This window comes from Equus asinus, chromosome 7 (genome assembly GCF_041296235.1).
Source record: "Equus asinus isolate D_3611 breed Donkey chromosome 7, EquAss-T2T_v2, whole genome shotgun sequence".
Taxonomy (NCBI): domain Eukaryota; kingdom Metazoa; phylum Chordata; class Mammalia; order Perissodactyla; family Equidae; genus Equus; species Equus asinus.
Window position 1 is genome coordinate 55,551,266 of NC_091796.1, and position 26,046 is coordinate 55,577,311.

General features: G+C 45.9%; 2 protein-coding genes across 2 annotated transcripts in view; one reads left to right on the plus strand and one right to left on the minus strand.

Moving 5' to 3' along the window:
* Positions 1 to 21,947, plus strand: RMC1 (regulator of MON1-CCZ1). The gene is made up of 20 exons (XM_014837295.3): positions 1 to 255; positions 916 to 992; positions 3,023 to 3,107; positions 3,890 to 3,946; positions 6,764 to 6,850; positions 10,240 to 10,380; positions 10,702 to 10,805; positions 12,277 to 12,366; positions 12,459 to 12,564; positions 13,312 to 13,423; positions 15,876 to 15,920; positions 16,185 to 16,238; positions 17,406 to 17,534; positions 18,056 to 18,162; positions 19,606 to 19,725; positions 20,057 to 20,134; positions 20,481 to 20,585; positions 20,674 to 20,742; positions 20,834 to 21,059; positions 21,784 to 21,947. The coding sequence occupies exons 1-20, from the start codon at positions 154 to 156 to the stop codon at positions 21,861 to 21,863; spliced, it is 1,974 nt and encodes a 657-aa protein (XP_014692781.1). The 5' UTR covers positions 1 to 153; the 3' UTR covers positions 21,864 to 21,947.
* Positions 21,668 to 26,046, minus strand: part of NPC1 (NPC intracellular cholesterol transporter 1) — a 48,402-nt gene continuing 44,023 nt past the window's right edge. The window contains exons 21-25 of the mRNA XM_044773530.2: positions 25,378 to 25,578; positions 24,325 to 24,556; positions 23,455 to 23,568; positions 22,543 to 22,705; positions 21,668 to 22,457 (exon numbers count right to left, since the gene is read on the minus strand). Coding sequence (XP_044629465.2) covers positions 22,375 to 22,457; positions 22,543 to 22,705; positions 23,455 to 23,568; positions 24,325 to 24,556; positions 25,378 to 25,578 — 793 coding nt within the window. The 3' untranslated portion in view covers positions 21,668 to 22,374. The remainder of the gene's footprint in view (positions 22,458 to 22,542; positions 22,706 to 23,454; positions 23,569 to 24,324; positions 24,557 to 25,377; positions 25,579 to 26,046) is intronic.

Below are 26,046 nucleotides of genomic sequence, written 5' to 3' on the forward strand. Positions count from 1 at the left end.
GGGGGGGCGTGGCACCAGGAAGCGGTCCCCGCGCCCGCCGGGTTCCGCAGCCCCCGCCCGGCCTGTCTCCCCGCCGCCCCGCGCCGGCGCCTCTCGCCGGGCTCCACGCTGGCGGCCGCCCAGGGCGTCCCCGCCGCCGCTGCGGCGCCCGCCATGGGCGAGGAGGACTACTACTTGGAGCTGTGCGAGCGGCCGGTGCAGTTCGAGAAGGCGAACCCGGTCAACTGCGTCTTCTTCGATGAGGCCAACAAGCAGGTCCGGGCGGGCCCGCGCCCCAGGGTGGGCCCGCCGCCCCGGCCGGGGACCGGAGCACCAGGCCCAGGCCTCCCCTGCCGCCCCGGCGCGGGGCCGGCGCCAGCTCCTTCCCGTCGGCCGGGCCGACCCCCGCGCCGGCGCTTTCTCCTCCAGAGTGACAGCTCGGGGGTCCCCGAGCCGAGCCACCGACCCGGCGCCCTGTGGCCGGCGTGATCAGCTTTTAGGACGCCGGTCTTTCACCGGCGCCTCTTGCTGTCTTTGTTTGTCATTAGTTACCCTTGCAGTCAAGGATTTAGACATTGAGATTTCCATTATTCTCGGAATTTTGTAAAGGGGGGAAAGCGGTGTGGCGGAGTAGCAGGGTGTGCCTCAGTGCATCAGCGGCGCCTTTGCCGAACCGGATTCAAACTTGGAGCCTTGGGGACCCCGACCCGGTCTTGCGCAGTGGGGAGCACTCGGAATGGTACCCTTGTTAGTCTCTATTATCTTGTTTCTTAAAATCATGTGAGACCCCAGCATCTGCAGATTGATATGTACGTACCACGTTAGTTTAGTTGAACCAAGGGTGTGGTGTAGCAGGAATAATCATTCCTAGGTTGGTATCTGTGTCTAGAGCCTTTCCAAGCTCAGACCATTAACATTGCTTCTTCTCCCTCTTAGGTTTTTGCTGTTCGATCTGGAGGAGCTACTGGGGTGGTAGTTAAAGGCCCAGATGATAGGAATCCCATCTCATTTAGGTAACTATTGACATCAGAATAATTTCAACATGTAAACAAAATGGTGTTTTTCCGTTTCTTATTCAGGAGATTATTTTAAAATTTTGCCCTTTGCCTCCCCTAAGACGTCTGAAATGTGTGTGTGAGCAAATCCCCGTCTAGGAAGAGGGAAGCAGACACGTGCTGTGCAGTCTTAGTGGTACATGCTAGTGCTTCCTGTCAGAGTGAAGTATGTGGAGTAGTTCCCTGTTGATTTGGAACCAGTTACTCCAAAGCAACACCGGCTTCCTGGTTCTTGAAATTAGCAAATCACTGCATTGATGCTCCCATTTCCGGTTTCTTGACCAAGGAGGGCCTTCCTTTCTCATTTGGCCCAGGTGTTTCCCGACTGTTTGGAGGTGGAGGAGATTCCTAGGGCAGTGTTTCCCAAGGAATAATGTTTGTTAAGAATATCCCTTACTCTACGTAAGGTCCCTGGCTGTCCCAGTTTATGCAGGTTGAAGTGGTGTGGCTATGAGTAGCTGTCCCTTTCACTTTCAGAAATATCTCAATTTGGATGATAAACTATCTCATCACCGTAACTCCTGTGATTACAGAAGGCAAAAGTACACTATAGGCCCTCAATTCAGTAGTGACTTTTAAAAAAATTTTACAGTTGGCCTGTGTTACTAGAAACCAGTTATTGAAGTAGAAAATGAACCAGTGATCATTTGTTTGGCAAACACTGATGGCAGCCCTGGTGCTTGGCACAGGCTTGCGAAGGCTTTGCATTAGCCTGGTGCCCTTTTGGAGAAGCCATAAATTTAATGTGGGAGACAAGTGAGTGGACACGTGCTCTTTGCCGTGACAAGTGCTATAGTAGCTCTCTGTTCAGCATGTAGGCACACACAAGAGATGTGACATTTGTCTTGGGACAGACTGCCTCCGAGATTGAGGCCTCAGAGGGGAGGCAGCCTCTGAACAAGCTTGAATGGGACGATTCCAGGTGGAGAAGAGAGGAGGCCTCCCCAGTGGCGGGGCGGGGAGGTGGTGTGGCCACTGGCAGGGGTCGTATATATTCTGCTGTAGTATTCGGGTTTTATCTCGTTATTGAAAACTTGTAAGGTGGGGCGTGGCAGGATCATGTCAGTGTTTGGGAGATCACACTGAGCGTGGCATTGCGGTCCATGGGTCGGGAGCATATCAGGGTCAGGATACCATGGAGAAATGATTGCAGTAGTCTGAGCCAGGTGTAGTGAAGACCAGACCGAAGGCAGTGTAGACTGGTGTCGCATAGGCATTCAAGGGGTGCTTAAGAAGGTCTCTGGTAACACTCAGTGGTCAGTATGGTGTGGAAAATGAGAGTGAGCCCATGATGATCCAGATTTGGGGGCTCAGTAGGGTTTGAGGGGGAAGAACCTGAATTTACCCTTTTTTTTAACACTTCTGTTTTACAGCTTTATTGAGATATTATTGGCCCACAATAAACTGTACATATTTATCAGATACAGTTTGATGAGTTTTGACCTGTGCGTATATCCGTGAAACTGTCACCATAGTTAAGATAATGAACATCTCCATACTCCCAAGAGTTTCCTTGAGCCCCTGTTCCATCCCTTGCCTTCCCTCTGTAAGGCTGTCTGAGGTGGTGTGAGACACCGAGGGGCCGTCCTGTGCTCCGCAGCCGCTGGGTGGTGACTGGGACGGGAGAGCAGAGAATGGACTCCTTGGTGAGCGGCTTTGCCTTAAGGGCGGTGGGGCGAGAATGCTGTGGTTTGTGCAGAGGGCTGCTGTGGGGCTCCGTACTTGCTTTTCTGTCTACCTGACTCAGGTGAGGCGCATGTGATCGCCATTGTTCACTCACTCATCATCGTAATTCCGTGGATTCCTCCAGCAAGTTGTTGCCAGTTGGATTGTGTTGTTTGACAAGAGGTCCTACTGATAGCTTCAGAAATATTTTAAACTGAGTTACTGCTTCCTGAATATTTAACCTGTCTTTTTCCTTCTCACAAAATGATAGAAGCTAGAATTCAGTTACTAAGTTTAACTCATAACATACTCTTTCTTCTTAGAATGGAAGACAAAGGAGAAGTGAAGTGCATTAAGTTCTCCTTAGAAAATAAGATATTGGCTGTTCAGAGGACCTCGAAGACTGTGGTAAGACATTTCTCTAAATCTAGTGTAAAGAAAAGGACGGTAGAAGTACGTTTGGAAGAGAATGAATAGCAGAATTCCAGCGTCAAAGGAACCATTTATTATTTTCATGTCATGAAAGCTGAACTTACGTTGCATTGTATTTGAGCCTTTGGAATTCTTGAAGATGAGAAAGACGCTTGAATGGATAAATACTTATGACTTTGGTTTGTCATTTTTTACTTAAAATTAGTTTTTTTTAAGTAATTTGGAGCCTGAGGCGTCTTTTCCTTTGACGAAGTGAGCCACCGACAGAGGATGGGAGGTCTCTTTTGGCTACTTTGTAACTCCGTTTATTCCTTTCTCTCTTTGAATGCTCCATCTGATAGAAACAGATAGAGTTGGAGCAGCTGGTTGGCATGTTAGCCTTTATAAAGATTCACTGGCGCCATTTGTCTTTCCTGCCGTCAGGATTATTGCTATGATTTTTGGGAAGCCTCCTGTAAAACGTTGCCACACATTTTTCTGAAATTCATTTGAGGAATGAATTTTCAAAATTAGTTTCTAAACCCTGACGGAATATTTGTATTAACTTTTTAAAAAAATTGAATTGTAAACCTGCAGCTGCGAAGGAGGCAGATTGTCCAGATTGATCTTTTTATTTTTCCTGTTTTGGAGTTTCCGTCAGTTTTTTCTGATCAGTTTGTAAATTTGTCTTTTTCTTTTGTCTTGTTGTATACCAAAGTAGGTTGGCAGTATGCTGCCTGATCCGAATTTCTTATTATGTGTGGTTTTTTTTCTTTCAGGATTTTTCTAACTTTATCCCGGATAGTTCTCAGCTGGAATACACTCAAGAGTGCAAGGTATGGGCCGGGCCCCCAGCTGCTGGGCATTGAACTCTGGGTTCCGTTGTGGGGACCAGCGTAGTGCTGACTGAGAGCGTGAGCTTAGAGGTGGACTGTGTTCGAGCACTGAGTGCTATCTGCTGCATGTCGACTCTGTGATGTTGACAGTTTTGAAAGTTTTTTTTTTTTTTTTACAATTGGTCAAGTATGCATAGAAGTGTGTACCAGACTGCTCATTGCCCCGTTTTGTTTTGTTTTGTTTTTTTATTGAGTTCATAATAGTTTACATCAATGTGAGATTTCAGTTGTACATTATTTCTTGACTGTAACCACGTAAGTGCTCCCCTTCACCCCCAGTGGCCCCCCCACCCCCCTTCCCCTGGTAACCACTGAAGTGTTTTCTTTGTCCCAGTACTGGTTTATATTCCACATATGAGTGAAATCATGTGGCATTTATCTTTCTCAGACTGGCTTATTTTGCTTAGCATAATTCCCTCTAGGTTGTTCCATGTTATTGCAAACGGGATGAATTTGTCCTTTTTTCTGGCTGAGTAGTATTCCTTTGTGTATATATATACCACATCTTCTTTATCCAGTCATCAGTCAGTGGGCAGTTGGATTGTTTCCATGCCTTGGCTATTGTGAATAGTGCTGCAATGAACATAGGGGTGCATATGTTACTTTGGATTGTTGATTTCGAGGTGTTTGGGTAGATACGCAATAGTGGGATAGCTGGGTCATATGGTAGGTCTATTCTGAGTTTTTTGAGGAATCTCCATACTGTTTTCCATAGTGGTTGCACCAGTTTGCATTCCCACCAGCAGTGTGTGAGGGTTCCCTTCTCTCCACACCCTCTCCAACATTTGTTATTTTTAGTCTTAGTGATTACAGCCATTTTAACAGGTGTCAGGTGGTATCTTAGTGTAGTTTTGATTTGCATTTCCCTGATGATTAGTGGTGTTGAACATCTTTTCATCTCCTCTGCCCACTTTTTGATCGGGTTGTTTGCTTTTTTACTGTTCAGTTGTATGAGTTCCTTATATATTATGGAGATTAACCCCTTGTCAGATATATGATTTGCAAATATTTTCTTCCAATTGGTGGCTTGTCTCTCTGCTTTGGTCCTAGCTTCTTTTGCCTTGCAGAAGCTCTTTAATCTGGTGAATTCCCACTTGTTTATTTTTTCTTTTGTTTCCCTTGTCTGAGAGGACATGGTATTTGAAAAGATCCTTTTTAGTTCACTGTCAAAGAAGGTACTACCAATATTATCTTCCAGGAGTTTTATGGTTTCAGGATGTGTCTTCACCTCTTTGACCCATATTGAGTTGATTTTTGTGTGTGGTCTGAGACAGTGGTGTACTTTCATTCTTTTGCATGTGGCTGTCCAGTGACAGTTGTGAAAGTTTTAAAAGCCTGTTTCTTTACCTGTAGGATGGAATTGGGAGGATTAAATGGAGGGGGATGTTGCACACCCAGCAGTTCAGTACTTGGTGGCTGTTGTCTTCCTGTCACACTGTACTTCTCTGGGGCTGGCGCATCTGGGCCAGACCTTGGGTTTTTTCCTATCCGCCTCTGTGGAGGTTTTGGAAGAGCAGTTTCTTTTCCTTTCCTTTTGATGTTTTCTTTCCTCGGTTTGGTGTCCTTGTTGAGTCCTTCCTCCATCTCTCTTTCTCTAGGTGTACATTCTAATCCATGTTAATCAGATTTGCTGGGCATCATAAACCCGGCTGAGAGGCCTCAGCTCAAATCGGCAGTGTAGCAGCCGGAAACCCGCAGATGTTGCTGGTGGATGCCGTGTGGCTTTCGGCATCTTTGTAATGGTTTTGCTCAGTGGAGTTCAGAGTGGGCCTCGCAGCAAGGAAAGGCACATCCGCCAAATCACTGAGCCCCTCTCAGCCCCCCAGTTTCTCTCTGTGCAGCAGAGCCCCTGCCCCAGCTCTGTCTGCTCTCAGGCTCGGGCACTGCTGTTCAGCAAATGAGTTGGGACTGTGGGCTCAAGGCCCCACCACCTCTGTAGTCAAGGCTCACTGAGAACCTTCAGGCCTTGGTGCTTGCTTTCTTTCTTTCCTTTTTTGTGAAGAAGACTGTCACTGAGCTAACATCTGTGCCAGTCTTCCTCTATTTTGTATGTGGGATGCCGCCACAGCGTGGCTTGATGAGCGGTGTGTAGGTCTGTGCCTGCGAGCTGAACCAGCGAACCCTGAGCCACCAAAGCGGAGCGTATGACCTTAACTACTATGCCACTGGGCCGGCCCCCTTGACGCTTTCATAACGCCAGGTTTTATAACGTGGTTGAGTAGAGAATGTCACCTGTCCTTTGGTTCCTGAAGGGAGAAGGTGGTATCTGTGCACTCTGGTCAGTGACCTGTCTGCAAAACTTAGGCTTTTCCTTCTGTTCTGTTGACTAGAGGGAATTAAGATTCGGGTGCTTCACTGAAATATTAGGGTAAAAATCTGAGAAAGCTGTATTTAAGAGGAAGTTTGATTTGTTAACAAGTAATCAGATCTGGGTAACTTTCATTGAAGGGTGATACAACAGAGTATTTTAAGCCTTTGAAGAGAGTTATACGTAAGTTTTTCTTAGTCTTAAAAAAAAGTTTCTGGGGGCCAGCCCCGTGGCCGAGTGGTTAAGTTTGTGCACTCTGCTTTGGCAGCCCAGGGTTTTGCTGGTTCAGATCCTGGGCGGGGACGTGGCACTGCTCATCAGGCCATGCTGAGGCAGCGTCCCACATGCCACAACTAGAAGGATCCACAACTAAAAGTATACAACTATGTACTGGGGGGATTTGGGCAGAAAAAGCAAAAAAAAAAAAAAGTTTCTGTAATTTTTTTCAGACCAAGAATGCCCACATACTAGGATTCTGCTGGACCAGTTCTACTGAGATTGTCTTCATAACAGATCAAGGCATCGAATTTTACCAGGTATCATATTTAGAATTTCCGTCTGCTGGAAAAGGGTCTGTGCCAGCAGTCTTTGGGTGCAGCACTAAGTAGATATTTTGAGATTCTAGAGCTTTAGTCTCTTACTTGGCTCTTTATTCTTTTTTTCTAATTACAAGTAATACCTGTTCATAATAAAACATTCACACATTACCAAGATATAGTCTATGGTAAGTAAAAGTCCCCATAATCCCTTGAAATAACTGTTAGGAACAGTATGGTGCATATTCCTCCATTTTTTTCTACACATATACAAATTTTTTTTTTTTTTTTTTTTACAAAAATGGGAATATGTATATAAACTTTTGTGGCTGACTTTTTTTTGCTCAGCAGTATGTCTTGGACATCTTTTCACATTTTATTCTGACTGAGTAGCATTCTACTGTGTGGATATACCAATTTATGTAACCAATTCCTTATATTCTTGGTTCCTTTTTAATAAGTTTCAGGTGTACATCATTATAATTCAACAGCTGTATACAGAGCAAAATGATCACCCTGGGTGAGGCAGTTCCTGAAGGGGAATTACGGTGTAGGCAGGAGCATCTGAAAGGTTCAACAGATACTACTGAATTTCTTCCAGAGGTTTGCACTTTCACTAGCAATATAGGAATCTCCACTTTCCACACCTTTGCCGGAACTGGATATTTTCAGTCTGTACACATTTGCCAATCTGAGAGGTAGAAAGACATTTTAATTGGCGTTTTTCATTATTAGGGAGGTAAGCATCTTTTCATTTGTGTATTGTCCTTTTGTATTTACTCTTTTGTGAACTGCCTCTTCCTCTCCAAAAAAGCATTTTTTTTTTTTTTTTATTAATGTTATGATAGATTACAACCTTGTGAGATTTCGGTTGTACATTATTGTTAGTCATGTTGTGGGTACACCTCTTCCCCCTTTGTGCCCTCCCCCCACCCCCCCTTTTCCCTGGTAACCACCGATCAGATCTCCTTGTCAATATGTTAACTTCCACCTATGAGTGGAGTCATATAGAGTTCGTCTTTCTCTGACTGGCCTATTTCGCTTAACATAATACCCTCGAGGTCCATCCATGTTGCTGCGAATGGGCCAATTTTGTCTTTTTTTATGGCTGAGTAGTATTCCATTGTGTATATATACCACATCTTCTTTATCCAATCATCAGTTTCTGGGCATGTAGGTTGGTTCCACGTCTTGGCTATTGTAAATAATGCTGCGATGAACATAGGGGTGCAAGGGACTCTTGGGAAAAAAGCATTTCTTATTGTGGTAAAAAGCACATAATATAAAGTTTACCATCTTAACTGTTTTTAAGTATACAATTCAGCAATGTTAAGTGTATGCCACATTGTTGTGAACCAGATCTCTGGGACTTTTTCATCTTGCAAAATTGAAATCTGTTCCTGTTAAACAACTTCCCCTTCCCCCTCTCCCAGCCGCTGGTAACCACCATTTTACTTTCTATGAATTCGACTGCTCTAAGTACCTCACATGAGTAGAATCATACAGTATTTGTCTTTTTGTGACTGACTTATTTCCCTTAGCACAGTGTCCTCAAGGTTCATCCATGTTGTAGGATCTGTCAGAATTTCCTTCCTAATTTTTAAGACTGAGTAATACTCCATCGTGTGTATATACCACGTTTTGATCATCCATTCATCCACTGATGGACATTTGGGTTGTTTCCATCTTTTGGCCATTGTGAATAGTGCTGCTATGGACCTGGGTGTATCTCTTCGAGACCTTGCTTTCATTTCTTTTGGGTATGTACCCTGAAATGGATTTGCTGGATCATATGGTAATTCTATTTTTAATTTTTTTTAGGAACCTCCATACTGTTTTCCATAGCAGTTAAGCCATTTTCCATCCCCATCAACAGTGTACAAAGGTTTCCAATTTCTCCACATCCTCACCAACACTAGTTGTTTTCTGTTTTATCAATAATAGATAATACTGGCTGTGAGGTGATATCTCACTGTGGTTTTGATTTCCATTTCTCTGATGATTAGTGATATTGAACATCTTTTCATGGCTCGTTAGCCATTTGTATATGCTCTGGAGAAATGTTTATTCAAGTCTTTTGTCCACTTTTTAAATGAGTTATTTTCGTTTTCTTGTTGTTGAGTTATTAGAGTTCTTTATATATTCTGGATATTAACCCTTCATCAGATAGATGATTTGCACATGTTTTCTCCCATCCCATAGGAGCCTTTTCACTCTCTTTGATGCGCCTGCCTCTTCATCTTTTACTGTGTACCCATGACCTGACCTATTGACAAAGTTTTCGAGATCTCTCAGTGGAGCTACTGTAGAGGGCGTTAGGATTCTTTCAGGTTTTAATTATGTTGACCTAATGAAAGCATTGTAATTTAGAAGGTATGGCTGGAGAAAATACTCCTGTGTCAGTAAAATGTGAGCTCTTGATGCTGTGGTGCTTTGCCGTCAGGCTGTCATCAAAACCTTTGTAATGACCAGCAGAAAGAAAACAAACTACACAAATTCCTTACACACAGAAATAGAATTTCGTATATGTGATAGCATGGAAGGCATTGCTCTCTTTACAGAAGGGTCCTTCCAGCAATCATTTAAAAGTATAGCTTTCTGTTCTCTGTAGTGGAAAAGTGTGTGTTCAGGTCATCTAGATGGTCTGTGGATCTTCAAGAAACAAGTTAAAAAGAAAGATGACTCTAGCACATCCTTATTTTATTATATCCGAATTATGAAGAAGCCCCTGCCTGCCCCCTCTGACGGGAGTCCTTCAGTGCAGTGTTCCATGAGCAGTGATGCCTTGGGGCTCTATCCAGTGTTGCTTAATGTCTTTGAATGTTTAGAGTGTATTTCACGTGTGCCTTCATTATAAAATACCAGGTTTGCATGCAGAGTCTTATGAACATGTCTGTTAGAAAGAGGGAGCTGCTCCCAGACTCAGCGCGAAGTGCAGCTGGGTTGGAGCCCATGGAGTGCACAGGCCCCAGGGGCAGGGCTTGGTTCCACGGCTCCATGAGTGAGAATGCTGCTGCTCTGTGTGCTTCAGTGGACAGCGCCCAAGAACGTGGGGTCAGAGCTGGCCCTGCAGTGACGCGGTGGCTGCCAAGGCCATACCTGCGTGACTGGTGAGGCAGCCGTCTCACCTCTCTGAGCCGTCTTTTCTCCTCTGTGGGATATTAATGATGCTGACCTCTCAGGATTGTGATGAGAGTAGGTAAGCTAAGATGTGTAAGGAACTAAGCACCAGCATGGATATGTGGTAGCTGTAATAAATTCCAAAAAAAAATTGCAATTTAACTTTTTGAGGTGTTTTTCTTTTTGTCGTCTCCTTAGCTTACTGTGTCAGTCCTCTGCCCTTCTGCTGCTCTTTAAGTGAAGACTCTGTTTCTTGAACTGTGCTGCAGGTGTTACCAGAGAAACGGAGTCTGAAACTCCTGAAGAGCCAGAACATCAATGTGAACTGGTACATGTACTGTCCCGAGAGTGCTGTGATCCTGCTGTCCACCACGGTGCTGGGGAACGTGCTGCAGCCCTTTTATTTTCGGGTGAGAGTAAGCCTCTCTAGAAAGTTCCTTCCCCCTGCCCCACCCCCCACCCTGTTCCTCTAACCTCCTGATGTTTCAAGTACTTTAAGCTCCTCTAACAATAACGCAGCACTTCTGACCAGTAGAGGGCACACTGTACCGTCCCATCCCCACCAGGAATGCTTCATTCTGTGGGGACAGACCCCCGCAAGGGAAGGAGAGTGGGACCTCGGAAGGGATGGAAAGACATAGTTGTGTAAATCTCAGTGGTTTTACCTAGGGAACACTAAAACATAAAAGGGGTTTAATGAACTTTTCCTAAAACATTTTCCCTCCAACCAGGCTGGCACTATGACGAAGCTGCCCAAGTTTGAGATTGAATTGCCCGCTGCGCCCAAGTCAACTAAGCTGAACTTTTCCGAGAGAGACATTGCAATGGCAATAATGTACGTCTGTCTTTTGAGAGAATTCCTTCTTGTAATTACTTTTGGTGACATAAGTCATAGAAGAAGTGCGTTACAAGCACCCAGGGCTGTCGTTTCCTTCAGTGCTTCCTTGGAACACACAGTAAGGACTCCCCTTTCCCATTTGGTACCTAGATCTCATGCATATAGAAACTCTGTGGTCTTCTTGACAGTGTTTTCTGATTTCACTAGCTTTGTGATCCTAGGGAAGTTTTTTTCACCATTTTAGTCTGATAAAATGAGAACGTTGAACCAATTTATTTCTTAGTTATCTTAGTTTTAGAATTTATTTTTGATGCTGAGTCGAAACTTATTAAAGATGATTTCTTTAGCTAAAATATAACTGCTGTAGACAAGAATATAAGTTTTTTATCTAACAAACATGGAACTGAATTACTTATGTATGAAGTTATATTTTCACTTGGAAGTACAGATATGTCAATTTTTAAACTATATTATGGAAAGTACAAACACATAAAAATAGGAACTAATACAAAGAACCCCCCTGATCAAACAAATATCAAAATTTGCTTCTAGATTACTTCTGATTCTTCTGTGACCTAAAACAGTGGTTTCCAAACTTTAAAATTTTTTAGCAGTTAGAATGTGTCTTTTTTTTAAAAGGAAATCTTCTGTGGCATCCTGGTTTAGAAATGAAAGCAATCCTGGCCGAGGTAGAGGTGGGACCTGCTCCCTTCCCTTGGTCTCCTCCTTGCCCTGCGACCAGCCCAGCGCAGTGTCAACTACTGGAATAAAAATGCGCAGCACAGCGGTTAAGTTTGCATGTTTCGCTTTGGCGGCCCGGGGTTTGCCGATTCAGATCCCGGGTGTGGACATGGCACTGCTTGGCAAGCCATGCTGTGGTAGGCGTCCCACATATAAAGTAGAGGAAGATGGGCATGATGTTGGCTCAGGGCCAGCCTTCCTCAGCAAAAAGAAGAGGATTGGCAGCAGATGTTAGCTCAGGGCTAATCTTCCTCAAAAAAAAAGCACAGCAGGAGCTGGTCACAGCAACATTTATCAGATGAGGCTTAAAAATGAAGAGTGATTATATGTTCCTATGATTGAGGAATATACTCATTATACGAAACTTGGAAAATACAGAAAGTCAGAGGAAGAGAAAATGGACTTAGCTTGCTACTCAAGGATAGCTGTTATAAAACAACATGTATTTCTTTCCAGTATTTTTGGACAATATGCATAAGTTTGTGTTTTCCTTTTAAAATTTTGTGATCCAGCTATATTTAGTTTTGCATCCCCCTTTTCACTTAACTTTATAATAGTCTTTTTTTTAATCTAACTGTACTTTCTTTGTAAATATTTTTGTTGGCGGCAAAATATTCCATTAAGTGGCTGTCTCGTGATTCACTTAAAGACAGCCTCATGATTCAGCATTTAGACGGGAGGGCTTTTGGGTGGCCGGATGTGACTCGTGTCTCTGCTCTCCGATTAGATACGGGCAGCTCTATGTTCTCTTCTTGAGGCATCACTCTCGGACCTCCAATAGTACAGGAGCGGAGGTCGTCCTCTATCATCTCCCACGGTATGTGTAATGCTCTCTTCCCTCTCTCTCCGGTTTTAAAATATGAACTAAACCTTGTCGATCTATTTTTTGACCTTTCTGTTGTCCTCCAGGGAAGGTGCCTGCAAAAAGATGCACATATTAAAGCTGAATCGGACGGGGAAGTTTGCCCTCAACGTGGTGGATAACCTCGTGGTGGTCCATCATCAGGACACAGAGGTATGAGTGGCGTGCGGGTGTCGGGGGTGTGTTGGTACCAGTTAGGGTTGCTTAAAAGAGGTGTGAAAATTGACACAACATTCTGAGCAAAGACCAGAAAGTGCTTTTCATGCTGAAAGTTTTGGTCTTCCAGATGGAAGTGGGTTTGGTACTCTCGGTGGTTTAGAAAAAATAGTGATTCTGTATCAGTTGAGCAAAGAACACATGAGGAGAGTTGACTTGGGAAGAGTTATTTGGTTGAATCAGCTAAGGTAGGCATTCACTGCAATCCACTGTGTTTCATGAGCACGTGAGCTCTGTAATTGCTTTGTAAGAATAGATAGATATAATGGTTTTGAGGCCACATGGCCCAAGAGAAAGAACTAGAATGGGTCCTGCTTTTTCTACACTGTTAGCTGGGTGTCTGGTGGTAGACAAGCCGGTTTCCTCCCATGCTTCCTGAAGGGTGGTGACACCCATATCTCTGACATATGAAGATGTGGCAAGTGGAAACGATCTGCTTAAATCACTTAGAGCTCTTCAAAGGAAGCGTGTCATACATGCTGGGAATACTGTGAGAGTAGACAAAAATGTAAAAGGGAGTTGTGATGTTCTAGCAGATTCCTCCTCACATAAGAACTAGCCTGTAGAGACGGAATGCAGACACAGACCCTTTACACTGATCTGAAATAGCAAGGGAGGTCAGGAAAGCGACCAGTCAAACTGTGAGTCATCTTGGCCTCACGGTCTTGTCTTTCTCCACCGTAGACATCAGTGATATTTGATATCAAGCTGAGGGGAGAGTTTGATGGCACCGTCACCTTCCATCACCCGGTGCTGCCAGCTCGCTCGATCCAGCCCTATCAGATCCCTGTGGCAGGTAAAGGGAGTCTCTGTGTGGTCCGGAGTCACGTTCAACATGGAATGCTCCAGGGTTCCAGTTCTGTTTGTTTTTGTGAGGGGCTATTTTTTTTTTTTTTTTAACGCAACTCTTCCTGATTCAATAAGCTAAAATTGTGTTGTTGTGCGAAGTGTTTTTATAAGATAAATACATCTTCCTTTGAAGAAAATAGAAAAGTTGGTCTTCCCTGAGCTTTAAAATGGAGAGTTGTGGTTACCCATTAAGCCGGCCGTTTTTAAATGATGAATAGCCCTTGAGGTTTTCTGTGTGTCTGCCTCTGTGACCCTGAAGTTGCAGTTAGCTGCTTGTGGCGGTCATTTTAACTTGGGTTCACATTTCCTTCTCTCTCTCACACTCTGTGTCATAGTCACAATAAATCCTGCCTTGTCTCCTGGCTGATGGTCATGTCAGTGCTTCAGGCTGTGGCTCTCAGGTGATTGTAGGTCAGCCCTCCTACCTGAAGAGTGGGAGTAGGAAGTTTGAGAAGAGACGAGGTCAGGATTTCAGGAAACGGGAAGAAACCATTTGGTTCCCTTTGCCTTTTCCCAAGTAATCAATATCCAATAACATTCAGCTCTCTTTCCAAGGCAATTGGAGCAGAGAGTAAGCTAGTTGAAGTTTCCGTGTGTACACCAGAGTTGGGAGGGACACATTTGGATCTCTGGTAACAGGTTTTCTTCATAGAAGGAATGCCCATCAGATAGCACTGGTGGACTGGCCCAGCCTGCAGCCAGGATGCCCTTGTACCCGTCACAGAGGAGATTCAGATCAGGCTCCAGCTGGTAGCTGAGCAAGAGCCCCGCCCCCTGCCTGCCCGCCTGTCTCGCTGGACCGGCCGAGGCTTCACCACGCTCTGGCAGATGGCGAGGATGGAGCTGGTTCTCGCAGGCGTTTATGATTAGGTCTTTTGGCCTCTGGGTTCTTTCCAGCTTCTTCCTTTTCCCTGGATAATAATGTTAGCATTAAAAGAATAGATTGTGTCAAATGATTATCCTGTGTCTGTTGCTCACTTGGCACAAAGGTAACTGCTGGTGAATTGATGGAAAAAACAACTCTGAATATTTAGAAGCTTCCACTCTGTTCCAGTTGTTTAGGACCAGTTAGAGGCCATCGGGTTCTAAAGGCTTTACAATAAGGCAAATGCCAGGTGTGGTCAAAATGACAGCCCAAAGATTCATGAGAAGAATTTGGGTCCAGGGGGCTGGCCCCGTGGCCGAGTGGTTAAGTTCGCGCGCTCCGCTGCAGGCGGCCCAGTGTTTCGTTGGTTCGAATCCTGGGCGCGGACATGGCACTGCTCATCAAACCACGCTGAGGCGGCGTCCCACATACCACAACTAGAAGGACCCACAACGAAGAATATACAACTATGTACCGGGGGGCTTTGGGGAGAAAAAGGAAAAAATAAAATCTTTAAAAAAAAAAAAAAAAGAATTTGGGTCCACCAACTCTGGGCTTCTGGGGTGTGGGTTGGTAAAGCATTTTTTGAGGTTAACGCCTTTGCGTTTTGTTTTTCCTGCTGGACTGTAAGCCCCTGGCAGGCTTGTGCGTCTTTGCATCTTGCCCACCTGTGCCGTTCAGGCTGTGCATTCGGGAAGAGCTTATCGGGCTATTTTTAAAGAGGAAACTAGCAACTTTGGGGAGAGCCGGCTGCCCTCAGCCCCCTTTCTGCTTTTGGTCTGTTTGACCAGTGGTTCTCGAGCTGACTACACATTAGGATCACCTGGGGGGGCTTTAAAAACCAAAGCCACCTCCTGGCTCTCCCCTGAGAGTATTGAAGTCAATGTGATGCGCAGCCAGAGTGGAGGTCTGCCAGCCAGCTGATTAAAACCTGTCCTCTGATTGGACCTGGGTAACTGGAACAGACCTGGGAATGATTCTCGTCTCAGGGCTGCCCGCCTGACGCACAGGCAGTGTAACTGGCAGTTACGAGTCCCCATCATGTGAGGTTTTTTGGGGTCTGCTTCCCAGACAAGATCTCTATGCCTGGACCTACTGCTGTGTGAAATGGAGAACTGAGCTAATTATTTAGATAATTAAACCACAAAAAGCTTATATTTGAAATGTTCTTAGTGAATTATCTGAGTGTTGGATTTTGAATCATCCAGGTCAGTTTCTCAGTTCTGTAGTGCACATGTGTAAGTGGAGAGGGTCGTCTTTGGTTATTGAAAAAGAAAAACAGCACTGTGAAGGAGGCCTGCCCGTGCTTCTCCTTCTTGAGAAGACATTTGCTGGGTTCTTCCTGCGTCCCCTCCCTCCGCTGTGTGTTGTCAGTGGGACACAACAGTTCACTTCTTCCTTATCTGACTGCAGTCGAGTAACCATTTACTGAGGGCTTTAGAGAGCATTAAATTGTCTATCTTAAGTACTAGTAATGTGGCATTTCCTGGGCGCATCCTCAGTCCTTGCACACTTGTGATTTTTCCATTTGTAGGTCCTGCTCCTGTGACCAGCCAGTCTCCTGTCCCGTGTAAACTCTGTATCCTTTACAAAGGCATTGGTGCTGTGCACAGAAGGGAAGCTGTCCCCCCCTTTACACGGGTGTCTAAGAGTGGCCCTTCCCACCCCTTGTCAGCTGTGACTAATGTCCTGAGGGGCACCTGCCCGTGGGGAGGTGTCCTCACCATCGAGGGCCGGGCGTTTGGAGTGGCCTGGCAGATAGGGGCATGGGCAACTGCTAATCGGAACTGGATCTGCCTTTTGTTTTCATCTCCTCTAGTTTAGAATTTCCTATAACATGTAGATTCTTCATCCTGGATCGTTTTTCAACCTGACATCATCATCAGTGCAAGCCAAGGTGGGTCCCAGGGGACAAGTGTCATGTTAGAAAGTAGTGCATGTTGATTTTGGATGACAGCAGTAGCCAGTGACGTTTTCAAGTGAAATCTCTGAGAAATGATCCCGCCCCTCAACCTTGGGAGTGGGATTTTCTCTTTATACTCTGTTCTCTGTATTTTATCATGAGCTTACATTAGTTTTATAATTAAAACAACAAAGAATGGTCATTCCCCTGCTTTAAGCCCTTTCATGTCTGTCCATTCTGAAAAGCCGGACCCAGTGGCATGGTGTGCAGGACCTCCCTGCTCTGTTCTGTCTCCCACCGTCGTGCCCCTGGGCCTGGGCCCCTTTCTGTTTAGTGTGTGCCTGGACACGTGCTTCTGTTTCTCATCAGGCTGGTGAGGCCCTCAGGCAGGGAGTGGTCTCTTCCCAGGAAATCGCCTAGCACCTCGCGCCTTTCTGTTAGAGTGCTGTCTATATTCATCTGTGGTCATCTGTGTGTTCTCCTGCCTTATTGAGATTCTCAAAGGAGAACTCGCCCTCATGCCCTAGGTGCCCACTGTATATGATGAATTCACTTCTGTCCATCTGTACTAGCTCTGTCCCAGCCCTGGGACAACTGAGAAAGTGCTTGCTCAGATCATTTTTAATGTGGCGTTTAATTCTCTGGTGGAACGCGACTTGAGAAGGGCTTTGCCTGCCTACCTGGCAGTGTGGGTGTTCCAGAAATTCATGGATTGATGGACGGATGAATTATGAAATTCCTTTGGCGTTACCTTTTGACTAATGAGCCAATGCAGTGAAACAGTACAGGACGGAAGTCAATGCCACATGTTACCATCGTCCTCTACCTTCAAGGTGAAAAGGGAGCTAGGTGTGGGAAGGAACAGCTCTGAGTTGACTAAAGAGCTTGTCGCCCCCAAATTTAGGGAGGTATACCATCGATGCACCTCTGAATGTAAAAGTTACTCTGTTGTAAGCAGTCAGCCATGCATGTAAAGGTCGTTTGGCTGTCAGTCCTTCTGTTGTCAAGCACATCCTGAATGTCCTAGACTGTGCTTGGGTTGGTAAGAAAAAGCCATCATCTGTGTTTGCAGTTTTTCCGTGTCCTGTTTAGGGGACCCACCTTTGGGGCTTTTGTTCTGGTTCGCGTCACACTATTGACTGTGCTGCCTCCTAAATCCAGGGTACCTCTGGAACCTCCAAGTGAAACTGCAGCCCATAGTAAACCTCTTGCCAGATAAGGGGAGACTGATGGACTTTCTCCTCCAGAGGAAGGAATGCAAGATGGTCATCCTGTCGGTCTGTTCGCAGAGTGAGTGCATGACCCCTTCCCCGGCGCTGAGCCCAGGGTTAGGCCAACCCCTTTTATGTGGGAGGGGCCGCGTTTCTGCCTGTCCGTAGCCTTTAGCCTCATTCTTCGCTTGAAGGATATGGACTGTCTAACCCCCTGGGGAGGCTGCTGAACACAAAAATGACATGTAGAGCTTTAAGTAGAAAGGACTAAACAGGATGGTTCCAGGTGCAAGCAAACCTCAGCGTGGGTGCATGTGAGGATCGGGGGCTTCCATCCCCAGCTGTCCCACAAACGTTTGTCCGAATCCAAGTGACTCACCGCGTGGTATCTACTTGGAGACTCTTCGACTGATTCCTGCCACAGCTCTTCTTTCTAGTAACCAGAAAGGGCTTGTGAGTGATTTCCAGGCTTCAGGTCTCTATACCACTTCTCTGAGTGCCTGGTAACCCTTTGAGACTGGTTTTCTATCATAGCAACACGTTTAAGTTCTGAAGTTGACATAAAGTCGGTTGACGTGTGTGAACGTTGACTCTTTGCAGTGTTGAGTGAGTCAGACAGAGCAACATTGCCTGTGCTAGCCACTGTGTTCGACAAGCTCAATCACGAGTATAAGAAGTACCTGGACGCTGAGCAGAGTTACACGATGGTAAGTTACAGACACTGTGACAAAGGGCTCCACGCGTCAGAGGGCGAGGCTGCCATGCTGGGGGAGCAGTCAGTTCAGTCCTGCATCCCACTAGCTTGAGGCTGCATCTCACTTCGTGCCTCCACCTTTTTTTATTGTTTTTAATGTGTTTGAACTTACACCTAGATAGATCCTTGGTCCTACCTCTATTTTATAGATAAAATTGGTCTCAGCTTTGCATTATTTTGTACATCTGTCTGCCAAGCTAGAGCCTAGACTTGGTAAATTAGAAATACAATCATTTTGCTGCATCTTTCTCCTTTCCCTTTAGATAAGACTTGTCCTAGAATTCAGTCAGTATCCTGTTAGTGATGATTAAATATTGGCACTGTTTTTAATTTATTAGGCTCAAATGTTTGTTGTGAAGGGGTGGAAAAAATTCACATGGCTTATTACCAGGTTCTGCTATGTTGTTAGTACATTGTATCTTCTGAAGCTAGAAAGAAAAAAAGTTTAAGAAAAATGGGATGAATTATTTCATTTAAAAGATCTGATTAGTCCTAAAACTAAAAATGGAACTGGTTTTAAATAATAACAGAAAACCCAGAACTCCACTCATCCTTAGCTACTCAAGGTTAAGCGGTCTGACGCAGGCTGCCAAAGGCCACGTGACCTCAGAGAGCAGCTGTCCCTGTCCTTTGTCAGACATGCGGGGGTGCTGAGCTCTTCTGGGCCCTTCTCTGTCCTGCTGTGAGTGTCCTGGGCTGTGGGATCAGTGTGTCTGATCCCACATGGCAGTCTGTGTGTGTCCGTACTCTGGCTCTTAGGCTTCACCAGCCTTCGCTAGTCAAGTGTGGTCCGCCACCTGCAACATTGGGGCACCTGGAGCTTCTCAAAAATGCGGGTTCTCAGGCCACCCCCACAGCTCCTGTGGACCCTGTGCTGTCTAAACTGCATCCCCACGTTGGGTGAGGTAGGCAAGGTCTTCTCGCAGAGCTTTCCTCTTCAGTAATGCTTGGGAGCTTGTGCTCACCATTTCAAAATCCAGACAAAGACGCAGTACAAGAGGAAGGCACTTATTTAAAATCAGGGCTTTATAAAACAAAGATGCAGCAAGCCATTTTGTTTCTCTTAGATAATAAATGCAAGATAGTCTGTGATTAAGAAAATTATGGAGTTATTTTACAAGGTTAAAAAAAAAAGTATGTCTCTTAAGAGGAAACCATGACTGCGTTTTTAGTTCCGTCCACCGTGAACATTGGTGTATTTTCAAGATGACCAACTCTGACTTCCTAAGCTCTTCCCCAGTGAGCACAGGAAAAACAGTTTTGTCCAAATAGTGAAGGCAGTGTCATCCTCTGTCGTGTCCTAGGTCACGGCATCTAGGAATTCAGTCTTTGGATTAAGTGCCCACACACCATTAAGCAGGTGATGATTAAGATGCCATTTGTCATTGACCGTTAGGCAGTAGAAGCAGGGCCGAGCCGGAGCAGTCCGCTTCTCAAGAGGCCGCTGCGGACCCAAGCTGTGCTCGACCAGTCTGACATGTACACCCACGTCCTGTCGGCATTCACGGAAAAGAAGGTGGGTGACAGCTCGTCAGCCTCCTCTGGACTAAGGATACTCAAAGATCTGTTTAAACGGAATTGAGGAAAACTAGCAGAACACACAACATGCTTAAAATAAGTGGAGTTATCTTGGGTGAGGACCCTGCGCTAGCAGTTTGGACCCTAATTCTCAGGCTTAACCATGATCATCAGTGCGGGAGCTTCTGGAGGGATTTGAGTAAAACCAGCAAAACAGAACACTGGGCCAGCTCACAACGGAAACAAGGGGTGGTGGATACACGAGGAATGACACACAGCCTCTTCTGCAGCGCCTTCATGTTTCTAAGAGCACTTTTTCCCTCCTGTAGGAGATGCCTCATAAATTCGTGATAGCCGTCCTGATGGAATACATTCGCTCGCTCAACCAGTTTCAGATCGCAGTACAGGTACCTTCAGATCAGTCTGTGTTGTCCCGAGTTAGAGGAGCAGGGAATTTTTTTTAGAAATAGAAGTACTGTCAGTATCTTAACCAAGATGACTGTCTTTTACAAGCTGAAAGGGTCTGCACACCTGACTCAGAATTCTGAGTGACTTGCCTGCACTGCCACGTTTCTTAGGTGCCATGAGTAGCATCCTGTCAAGCCGGGTTCCCTCACTTGCACAATGACACCACCTCTCTCAGTAGGAGAAAGCTTTACCCGTCAGTCAGAATAGCTCCGTCCTCGACAAACGCCACCTGCAGTCTGCTGTAGGTGAGCGATTTGGAACCTGTCTCCCTTCTGTCGTCCTCAGCATTACCTGCATGAACTTGTCATCAAGACGCTTGTCCAGCACAACCTCTTCTACATGCTGCATCAGTTCCTGCAGTACCACGTCCTCAGCGACTCCAAGCCTTTGGTAGCTATCACCAGATTTTTACTTCTGTGATTAAAAAGTTAAATTTTCACATTTTATGATGAAGCTTGTCTGAAAATTTCTCTTTCAGGCTTGTCTGCTATTATCCCTGGAAAGTTTTTATCCTCCTGCTCATCAGCTGTCGCTGGATATGTTGAAGGTAACTGGCACATCAAAGTTGTAAACTGCATAAAAGTCTGTTCCTGTTGCTAGCATTTATCCAGACTTTTCTCTTTCTCCCTTACTTCTAGCGACTTTCGACAGCAAATGATGAAATAGTAGAAGTTCTTCTTTCCAAACATCAAGTGTTAGCTGCCTTAAGGTTTATCCGGGGCATTGGTGGCCATGACAACATTTCTGCACGAAAGTTTTTAGATGCTGCAAAGCAGACTGAAGACAACATGCTTTTCTATACTATATTCCGGTTTTTTGAACAGCGAAACCAGCGTTTGCGAGGAAACCCTAATTTCACACCAGGTGAGAATATGGCAGCAATGGAAAGACCTGGGGCAACCGCAGACTCGGACAGTGGCAGGAGCACACAGCAGCTGGGGGCGGGAAGCCTGGGAGAAGCCTTTTGGTCAGGAGGACTCCTGCGTTAGCTTTTTTAAAAACAAAATTGCCTAACAGCCCACCTGACCCCCAGCCCACACTCTGGGGAGTGAACTCAATATGCTGATGGAGTCCGAGTCATGCCCTGGAACTCGCAGTGGGGGGTGTTTTGGGTAGAGAATGTCTGACAGCTGATCTGGAATGTCCCTTCTGAAGAATCAGGAACAAGCCAGGCAGTGGTGGCTACGGGTTATAAATGGCCTAGGCTATACTGCTGCAGTCTGAGGCAGGGAACACTGGCTAATCACTGTCTCCAAAGTTAAGAAATTGGAGGCAGCTCTTGCTCGGGACGGCGAGCGGACGTGCACCGATTTCTAGCTAATGCACCTGCAGCGCCAGACGGCGTTTACCACCAGGGCAGGTCAGCTTCTCTCCTGTCTCAAAGTGGACGGCGATTTGTTGGGGGTTGTGAAAGGGCCTCACCAGTTTTGCAATGGCAGGAACTGTGTAAATAAAAAGGACAACTCAAGAGCTTAGGAAAACAAAGTATTTTATGAAAGAAAAATAAGTTAAAACCCAGTATCTACATCTCTTGGTTTCCTCTTTTCTTGCCACATCTCCCGGATTAAATCTGTATTTTCCTTTATAGGAGAACACTGTGAAGAACACGTTGCTTTTTTCAAACAGGTTTTTGGAGAACAAGCTCTCATGAGGCCTACAACATTCTGAAATGACTTGCTAGTTTTCTTTTTATATATAAAAATGTGTACAAAGTTAATTTATTGCATTAATAAAGCTCTTTAAACAACAAAATGTTATAATAAAGTGTATCGACAACATCCTCAAATGTTACTAAAAATATGGTATAGAACTTGTGTGATGGCTTACTCCCCCCAAAAAAACGGAAACGTTGCATTGAGTGGCCTTTAAAAGTGTCAGTGAGCAGATCACATTCGCAGCCATCCTACTGGCACCTTCCACTTGCTGAAGAATTAATTAGGTTTCCTTCCTGGAGAACCGGCAGACGCTCTAGTGTCCTGGGGTTGCCTTCAGAGTTAACACTGCTTCACGAGTCAGTGTGCGTTCCTGAGTTTAAAGCGCTGTGGCCGAAGCGGCTGCTGTTAAAGAGCCTGACGTTTGCAAACATCCAGTGTTCAACTCAGCCTTGACAATGCAGCTACTGTCCGGCGGGAACTGACCGACGCGGACACAGTTCCCAGGCCCCAAAGCCGGAAGAGGGCTAGAAATTTAGGAGTTGTTCTCGCTCTGTACCTTTGTATCTCTCTTGAGTGGCCAAGCTTTTGGCTTTATTTATTGATGGTCCTGTGAGGGATAAAAAGAATAACTTTTCTATCATTTGTTCAACATGCTTCCTCCATCCCACTCATTTAAAAATAAGGATTCTTACCTATGTAGCTGAGTAAGACGGGGAGGAATATCAACCCATGAGTGGCTCCTAGTAAGACCATAGCTAAATACATCCTGAAGTAAAATATCTGGAAAATCTGAGACTTGGCAAAGGCCAACACCACAATCCCTCCAAATTTTGTTAGTGTGATTCCACTGAATACCTAAAAGAAGAGAGAGGGGGTTAGAAACCACTTTTATCAACCTACTCTAATGGAACACTTTCTCACATAGAAATTGCTTAATAAAAAGGTCCAAAGTAATGGACTGAAGCCCAGCTCTCAGAGCTACTAAGCAGCATTGTGTTCCAACCTAAAGTTTTATTTCCTGCTTAAGAGCCTGAGAAGAAAAGGCATTATAAAGGTAAAAGCTGCGTATTCTGCATGGATACTGTTCTGGCTCTAAAATGAGATAATATATTTCTTTAGATTCTGAGATGAAAACCATTTTAAGTATCCAGAAGTGTGACGAAAAGAAGTGTAGTTGTTACTGTGACAACACTTCTACAGTATTTGTAAAGCAGTTGGGTGCCAGGCTAACCCAGAACAGAGCTGGATTCGGAAGACTCTCCCGACCTTACTACCAACTGGCCCCTGGACTCAGCCCCGAGGGCCCGGCTGGTGGCACGCGGCTGGCCCGTGCTCTAAAGGGAACAGGCTTCGGCTCTCAAGGCAAACTTCTCAGTTCTTTTCCTGCTTCAGCCATAGTGCCGCCTACAAAGGATTCACCAACAGGCACAGTTCAGGATATCGCTATACGCAGGACAGAGCTATTGCATGAATTGCCTGAAAACTTGTAATCCTTAGGAGCTGCTGCTAAGGAAAGGATCCAACTTCTCTTTTCCCCAGTCAGTCACTGAGGTGGGCACCTGATGTTGAAACTTCTGCCCCCGTTGTCCTACTCAGCTACTCACAGAGCTGCCCATGTGTGAGAGCGCCTCTTCTGCGCGTTCCACGCGGCTTCCCTTTGCACTCACTGTGAACGCTCTTGTTATGTGGCTGCAGAACTCCACGGAAATGCCACAGCTCTGAAATAAAGGGCTTCCTTTACCACCACTCTTTTCCAGTTGAAATCATAAAGCAGCCACCCCGTTCCCAGGATCTGTGGTTACCGGGCATGGCGGGTGGTGGAGCAGCCCTAAGCATCCCCTTTAACTTATAATACAAAGCCAATCACACCACCTTAAATGGTTCCAGGAGACTTGTGGAACCCTCTGGACACAGCCCAATGCTCCAGTTTTCTACAGTGGATTCACCTTTATTAGGGGAACTTGCTGAAACCTCATAAGGTTGCCGCGCCCACACCGAGCCAGCACACTTGTCAGTTCTCTAGTCGGGCCTCCCAGCCACTCCACCTGAAGCAGCGCCCATTCTGAAGCATTGTCTCTACTTTCTGTCAATACCTTCTCAAATGCTCACATCTTCAGGACTTTAACTATTAAAAAGCACTTGGCAAATGCATGGGAGGCAAAAGGTACTGCTCAGAGAATTCCATCTGGAAGGGGCAATTTTTACAAATAAATAAAAAGTGAACATCTTGCTGTCACCAGGCCACGTTGTTTCTGCAAACCCTTCAGAATACGTTAAAAGGCCGAATACCCAAGCTAGACCATGAAGTCACAGCTTCACTGTTAATACGCCACCCACGTCCCAACTCCACCTGGCACTCATCCTGTCTGTCCATGTGCGCCAAGGTCAGGAGCTGGACTCAGTGTTTCACCCCAAGAAACAATGCAGGTGAGTGACACAGGAGTTAGGGACAAACTGAGTGGACCAGGACTCACCATCACCAAGTTGACCAAGGAAACCGCATTCAGACTGATGCCCCACAGCCACATGACGCCAAACATGTTGACCAAGATCATGGCGATGGTGACACACAGGATCACTGCAGACCACAGTTCACAGCCCAGGAGAACCATGGTCACCAAAAAGATGGCGCCCAGGGACACGCCGAGGTTAAAGATGGTGTCGTCAATAATGGTCAAGTACTGCTCGTAGAACACATAGAACACACTGGAGGGGAGGGAGAAGGTTGTTACAGCTTGTTCTTGCTTCTGGAAGCTCTACTTTTCATCCTCCCACTACTGCAAAACTGTGAAACTACTGTGAGAAACCTCCCTGTTTTTATAAGCTAGATCTACAGTAATTCAACAGGATCTTCAAACACCGACACCCAAGGAAAGGCCTAATCATGATCCAAAATGTGTATTTTATATAGTGTTTGTCCATGAGCCCAATCTATTCCATTTATAGGCGTTCACAAAGAACATTCCATGGTATTTTGAATACCTCCTTCCAGGAATTAGGGCACCCACCCTAAGAGCTTCTTCCACAGAAACCAGGCTGTCCTGCCAGGAACAGGGCAGGACCCGTTTAAGTGAGATCCCAGGGGTGGGAAAATCACTTGTGTCTTCTACTTTTCTATATGTTCCAAGTTCACTATTTCATAAAATACTTTCTTTATAAGGAAAAAACTGTGATGAATTAAAAAGAAAAATCTCCATAAAGGCGCTGTCCCAAGGAATCAGCAGTCCGGGACACCTATCAGCCACTGGCAGGCCAGGAACGGGAGCTCGGCCGCTGCCCAGGGGTTATTTGGTGGTGTGTGTGTCAGACTGCGAGCTCCAGCCCAGAGACCGAGGTTTGTGTGTGCAGCACTCGGACCTCGGCAGGAGCTCCAGATTCTGGCCCTCCTCACCCAGATGCCATTTCCCTCGACATCCTTCGCCCATGCTCACGATAGAGGAGGTGCCAGAATGAAAGCTGAGTGTCAGCCTCCTCCAGGGTGTGGGCCCTTCCCGGGGACACCCTCATTTCCACAGTGCCCACTTTACCTGTACGGGAACACACGGTAATTACCGCCCTCAAGGCCCATGGTTTTGGTGATGTTACCGGCGATGAGGCGGGCTTTTTTCATGGCGTCAATGAAGTCAGCAGATGTCTGAAGCACCGTGTGGTAGGTCATGAAGTAAGTGGCTCCAACACCGGTGTCATTGCCGAGGATGTTAACTGCTGAACTGTAAGCAGCATGTCCCCTGGGAGAAGACTCGGTGGTGTCAGAAAGACAATGCCTTGTAAACTACCTGCGGAATCTGCGCAGTCAAGGCTAAGTGACGTCACCTGACCCCGGGCTCCGAGGTCAGACCCAGCTGTGAACTTCAGGGAAACGGAAGGCCCCCGAATTAGGAACGGTGGTCTTAGCTTACTCTCTCTCACACTGGCTTTTCTTTACTGCTTTTGGTTTCTCTGGGGCACAGCCGCCATTGTGTCTACACCTGGTTCTGCTCACAATCAAATGTTTTCATACAGACTGTGCGCAACAATGTTGTGACAGGAGGCGGGGAAGGGGGAGGGCCCCAGAGTCACACGGTTGTGAGATGGCCACGGCCCAGCCACATACCGCCGGGACCCCTGGGCAAAGGTAACTGAATTTGGGCTGCAGTGTCATCTTCTGCACACGGCTGTCCACCTCCTGCTCACAGGGCTGCGTGACGAGTAAGTGA

Bases quoted from the DNA above. Each gene is read 5' to 3' on its own strand.
- RMC1 (XM_014837295.3), top strand. From the start codon at position 154: ATGGGCGAGGAGGACTACTACTTGGAGCTGTGCGAGCGGCCGGTGCAG. The intron at 19,726-20,056 runs GTGGGTGACAGC...TCCCTCCTGTAG, and splicing joins CGGCATTCACGGAAAAGAAG to GAGATGCCTCATAAATTCGT. The intron at 20,586-20,673 runs GTAGCTATCACC...TTTCTCTTTCAG, and splicing joins TCAGCGACTCCAAGCCTTTG to GCTTGTCTGCTATTATCCCT.